The 5,944-nt window shown below is 39.9% G+C and overlaps 1 protein-coding gene across 1 annotated transcript; it reads right to left on the bottom strand.

The window, feature by feature from the left end:
- Nucleotides 1–3,795: 3,795 nt before the first annotated feature.
- LOC128860108 (carboxypeptidase B) lies at nucleotides 3,796–5,379 on the bottom strand. The gene is made up of 3 exons (XM_054097371.1): nucleotides 5,192–5,379; nucleotides 4,241–5,128; nucleotides 3,796–4,183 (listed from the first exon to the last, which is right to left on the bottom strand). The coding sequence occupies exons 1-3, from the start codon at nucleotides 5,263–5,265 to the stop codon at nucleotides 3,886–3,888; spliced, it is 1,260 nt and encodes a 419-aa protein (XP_053953346.1). The 5' UTR covers nucleotides 5,266–5,379; the 3' UTR covers nucleotides 3,796–3,885.
- Nucleotides 5,380–5,944: the final 565 nt, after the last annotated feature.

The raw sequence follows: 5,944 nt of genomic DNA, 5'->3' as shown, positions 1-5,944 counted from the left end.
TTGACGTGTTCAAGTTTATGGCCTTAAATTTCACAGTAATAAACGGTAGTTGATAATGTGGGTTGATTAGCTGGAGGTAAATGCATTGGCATAGCATTAATTGCATTGTATAGAAATGCTCACGTATTTTTGGCCTATTCACAATGACGGAAGTGCTACACTTCCAGGACATGTGTCATTGATCGGAGTAGACGGAAGTTGGATTAAGTAATGCCTGGACAAGCTTTTGGGGCTGTTTTACTAGGGATCAGCAGCCTCTACTCAACCTCTGTATACTATTATCATATATGGATAAATGCACAGCGATTTGGGTGAACGAAGAAGATTTTGCGGCTAAAAATTAATTTTATAGCACGCGGAGAACTTGTTTGGCCAAGTGATCTACTTTCTTAGTAATAAAATATTCTAGCTTCTAAAGATTCAACCAAAGAGGCGTAAAACGATTTCAATGTTTGTTTGACCATTTGCGCAAAATACGCTCTGACATCCAATCATTTTTAAGCCCAGATCGTCTGTCTCAGTAGATAAATCTAATCGACATGTTAGAAAACACGTGTGCAACGTAATATTAATCCTACTAAAGATTTAATCATCTTTCTGCTGAACGGATAACTAAGAAGTTTCTCCAGCCTGGGTGAACCCGTTTCCGATCTGAGTTTACCTTACCAGTTAAGGCCACATAATAGTTATGGTTCCATAAATATTGTACTATATATTTGCCGATCTTTTCCTTTTCAGATTGTTGATGATTTCATTATTTTCGATCTCTTGGTGGTCAGTTATCCAGTGTAACCAGACGCTGAAGGGGTTTAAGACGATGTTTCATGATCGATTTGCTATCTGAATAGACAACCGTAAACACGCCTTACTAAATTATCAAAATTCATGGAGGTTGCACATAAAAAAATCTCCATAAGCTTTAAGAATTTTGGGTAATTATTTACATAGGTAATTTTCAAAGAAAAGTTTTTTTTTGTTTTATTGGGGTTGATTTTTTCAATTTATTTTTGATATTTTCGAGTCTTGAAATGTGGCATATATATTTTTTTTTCATATGGAGACAAGTTTTCTTGTTCCAAACCTCATTGGACTCAAGCATCCCGTTCTAGTACCAGTAATACAAGCTCGCCAAACTTTTACTAAAGGGAAATTTTTATAGTATAATAGTATAACTATTTTAACAAACTTTTATATTGCCCAATGCAGGTTTGATCATTTAACTTTCTTCGTCATATCTTCGGCATGTACAATCGGATCTTAAGGCATGAAAAATCAATGTTTTTGTTTCGAAGATCGTGTCGTTTTTTGTTCCATAGTTCATTGATCTCAAGCAATTTATGCTAGTACTTACCTAACAGATCTTCACAATTTCTTCAATATGAAATAAAAAAAATTTACTTCTCAATGGAAATTTTAATCGATCAAATTTCTGCGCAATTCAAGTTGACTATATTTGTCGCGGCTCTCAATAAAATGTAAATAAAATATTTATCCGTGGCATACTGGCAGACTAATGAAAAAACTCTCAGTGTTTCATATAAAAGTCCAAGTACAACTGATTCAAAATTTTTGTTGATTTTAGAAAATTATTTCTGGCGGTGTTGATTGTTTCCTTCCACGTCCATCAAATGTCCATTGCAACAATTTCAGAGGTATCTTTCTTTGAAACTCGGCCTATAAAGTCTTCACTACTTTACTCGTCGAGGGAAACAATCCGGTGGCAATGTTTTGTAATCCTACTGACTTGTACTGTGTTAACTTTTTGAAAAATTGTATGAACACAGTTGTTGTCGTTGTAGTAGCATACTCAACCCTATATTATGAAATTCATCTTCGTCTAGCTCATCTAACGGTCGGCCCAGGAAGCTTGCTGTTTCGAAAGGTTGCATCCGGAGGGAGAGGGGTGTTAGGTGAGTGGGTTTAATGGGGAATGTAAAAAAGTGGTTAGTGTCGAGCGGGGTGCCAAGGTAACGCGGGCATCTCGAGGTAGCTCGAGCTGTTTAACTGCAATGGATGGTGGTTGAACTCCGATAACGTTACTCGGGGGTTGGGAGCTTAAGAAGGTGGTAAGTGTTTTCTGATGAAAGTCATTTAGTGTCTATCTAAATACTGTCCGGTTCATTAATTGTCGATTTGTTTTGTCTTGGATCTCATCGGCGTGGGAGACACCTCCTGACGTGTCTGGGAGGAGTCTCAGGTTGAAGTAGGTGTCTACACGGGTGAGACCTGCGGTAGCACTCTAGCAAAAACTGCTTGCTGAGAAGTTTGTTGTGCTCCTTCAAAGGGAGCATCTGGGCCTCGTTGTGTAGGTGTTGTAGAGGGGACTAGCCCTGTCTAGCGTACCGTATGAAAACGAACTTAACATTTACTAAATATTTGTGGATTTTAAAAAAGCTTTCGATATCATTGATTGAAACAAACTGCCTTTAATACTTCGTCGGCAAGGAGTGTTAAAGAAACTCGCGTTATTGGTATCAATGACTCTGGCAGGAACAACATCTAAGGTGGTGAGACAGGGAACAACTTCAGCCTCATTGGATATTGCCACAGGTGGGAAACAAGGAGACATATTTCTTATCAGCGGTATCGACCCTGGAGCTACCATTTTCATGTAAAGCGTTCAGATCTGCGGCTATGCTGATGAAGTCGCTATCGTTGTGAGAAACCAACGCGCACTTGCTGACTGTACGCTGGAGCTGGTAACTAAGTAAAGCTAATCGACCTTAAAGTTAATTTCGATGATAAAAAATACCTTTCTAGGTCTTTAAGTGCCATACGCTTTGGCGGCCTGGAGGTCGCCCATATATTTTTCACAAAGTGGAAAGTTTTAAATACCTGGGTGTAAACCTTAGCAGGCTGCAGACTGAAAACAGAATTACGAACCAAACCTTCAACTCGCTTACTATGGACAGTAAAAAGCGTGGAACGTCGCCAATAAGATCGACGCGATTGTGAATAAAGCAGTGGCTAACGCCGAGCTGCTATTGGTATGATGATGATGAACAAAATGTTGAGCATTTGTTATGTGGAGAAAATTTATAAGACTGGCAGCAACAAAAAAAAAAAATTAATAATAATAATAAAAAACAATGCGATTTTCGAGCTACGTGAAACTTTACTCTCTTCTGCAGCCATCAAAGCAAAGCAATTAGCAAATGAGTTACCTCAAGCCACAAGCGGCTTGGCAAGTTGAGAGAGGCTGCAGATGGACAAAACTGATGTTAGGATTGTTGAAGCAGGGACTATAGGTAGCTGGTTGGACTGATGGCGAGCCACTTTCTATGGGCGAAGCACATGGAAAAGGCAGGCATTTCAGTCAGTACACTCTGCCCAGCATCTGGGAAGGAGAATGAGACGGCCAACCACTTTCATTGCATCTGCACGGCCTTCGCTTGAGGTCTATGGTACTGATGTGTTAAGAAGCGACCACCTTGGCCTCTTGGCACCACAAGATCTACTCGGATTTCTTCAAAGGTCGGGTAGATGTAAAGAAAATTAAAAAGGGAACCCGAGTGCAGTACAATGGACTGAATGTTCTCTGAGTGCTGTACGGGCTAGTTGTCCCAACAAAAAAAAAAAAATTACTATAAAACTGCATACCCGAATCTTTTTTGAAAATTCTGAATAAAAAGTATGAAAATTTGCTGATTATGAAAATTCTCATCTAGACAGCTTCTTCAGAAATTATATGTTATTCTATCATTTCTGAAGGAGTGCTCCCTTTAAAAATAGATTTTCGACCTTGAGCAGCATAAAATTGTAGCCCATTCCTCTCCACAAGCTCTTTGTTCTACATAAATGAATAAAATTATTTATTTACAAGCAAATTACTCTGCATCATTTTTCCATCCCATTCAGTTGAACAAATATGTATAATTCAACATTTTAATAGGTTTCCACCAATTTTTCCGCCATAGCCTTAATACCGACCCAGGTTTCGGAAACCAATTCGAGGATCTTCGCTGGTGCTGGATCGAAACCATTACCAGCAGAAGGCAATTCCATGGTTATTGAAATTGGAATTTTAGCCACGGCAAAGGCATAATCATCACTACCACCAGCAGCAGCATACAGGACATTCGTGGAGCTGCCCACTGTGTAATCGGTTCCAGTAGCTGCCTTTATAGCATCTGCACCGACTTGAGCAATGGCATCAATGTCAGCCCAGGTGTCGGGAAGGTCACTAAAATTGATTTTGAATGTAAAAGATAAAAAAAACAGTATTTCATTGTATACTTACGATGTCCAGCCCCATGGGTAGATCAAATAGTTGCCGTACGAGTGTAGAGTGAGGTAGAATTTTGCGCGTCCGGTCAATGTGAGCATAAGATCGCGCAGAGCTTTAGTCTCGGGCTCGGAAAAGGCGGTCTTGCCCTTATAGGTATCGGCACACGACAAACTGGAAGCGCCCACTTCACCCCAATGGTAGTCAAAGTTACGATTGCCATCGGTACCCGTACATAATAAAGTTATTGGCTGACGTGTTTTACGCCACATGCGTGTATTGGTGTGTGTATATTCATAACCATCGGGGTTGACAACAGGTAGAATAACCCAATCGTAGTCTTGTAATAAGTGCGAATTTTCAGCAAAGTTCTCCACCAGCTGTTGGATAACATACAAAGCTCCAGCAGGAGCGATCCATTCACGTGCATGAATACCAGCGTCGAGCAGAATTACTTTCTTGTTGACAATCCCATCGCCATTGGTGATTGTTATGGTGCGCAAGTTACGTCCTTCATACGACTTACCAATGGTCTTAAGTGAAACTCTGCTTGGGTAGTCTTCGGCTAATTGATCGAGATAAGCTTCGATGCTAGCGTAACGCTGGTAGGCAGTGAACGAAACGCTGCGCGATGAGGAACTGCGTAGATTGCGGAAAAAGTTGTTTTGCATGCGTTCTGTGGCAACGGTTTCACCGAAGTTTTCATTAATGACTTCATATTTCACTTCAGATGACTGCAGAGTTCGCTCAAACGCTAACTGATCTTCCGGTGAAATCATCACACGTGCAGAAAGTCCCAACATGCGTGGTAGGGTGAAGAAATCGTAGGCCTCATTCTCGGCTAATTGCTGTAGAAGTTCCTGTTGAGCAGCATTTTGCGCAGTAATTTCGTAGATCTTATAGCTATTGCAAAAGCAAATATTTTTGTTTATCCTTACTCGATCCACAATTCGCAATGTTACTCACCCTTCGTAGCTGGTGAGCTCGCCGAGCACAGCGGTGCAGCACAAAGCTACTGTCACAAACAGTTTAAATAACATTTTAACACTCGTTTACGAAATCTAACTACCTATTGAAAACTGCCAACTGCTACAGTTAGCTTTTATAGTGAGTTGAGGCATTCTAGTGCGAAAATACACGTCTACTCAAAAACATGCGCACGGACACACTAATTTACAAGCTTGAATGTTCCGATAGTCATATTTACAGTACCCTCTTGTTTGTTATCTTTCAATGTTTTAATATTTTTCGGTGCAATAAAAATCACAACACCTTCATGGGCGCAGACTATTTGATTCTTTGATTTCGAATTGTACAAATTTGTATGGCTGCCGATACATCTAATCGCAAGCATCTTTATCAGTGGGCTGTGAGGCCTAGATAGAATCTGAAGTGGAGACAAATTTATATTCTTTACTGAGGTGTTGTAATCACTTTCATTGAATACAAATGACATTTTTATTGGCGATAAAATAATATAAATATAAAATATATGTATATAAGTGTGCTTTGGAGCAGAAATTCCTTGGCAAATGAGGCGCTTACAACCGGATATTTTATATTATAGCAGGCTAATCTCTATACCCAACGCATTAATACTCAAAGGCCTGGTAGAAATGCCGGACTTATCAAAGCCATCCAAGCAGTCAATCATCGCCGTGAGCGCAGTATGTGCAAATAAAGGGTCCTTCAAAAGACGTGCCAAAGTGTTGCTTTGAA

This window comes from Anastrepha ludens, chromosome 4, assembly GCF_028408465.1.
Source record: "Anastrepha ludens isolate Willacy chromosome 4, idAnaLude1.1, whole genome shotgun sequence".
Taxonomy (NCBI): Eukaryota; Metazoa; Arthropoda; class Insecta; order Diptera; family Tephritidae; genus Anastrepha; species Anastrepha ludens.
The sequence above is the reverse complement of the archived record's forward strand: the minus strand, read 5'-3'. Positions and strand labels throughout refer to the sequence as shown.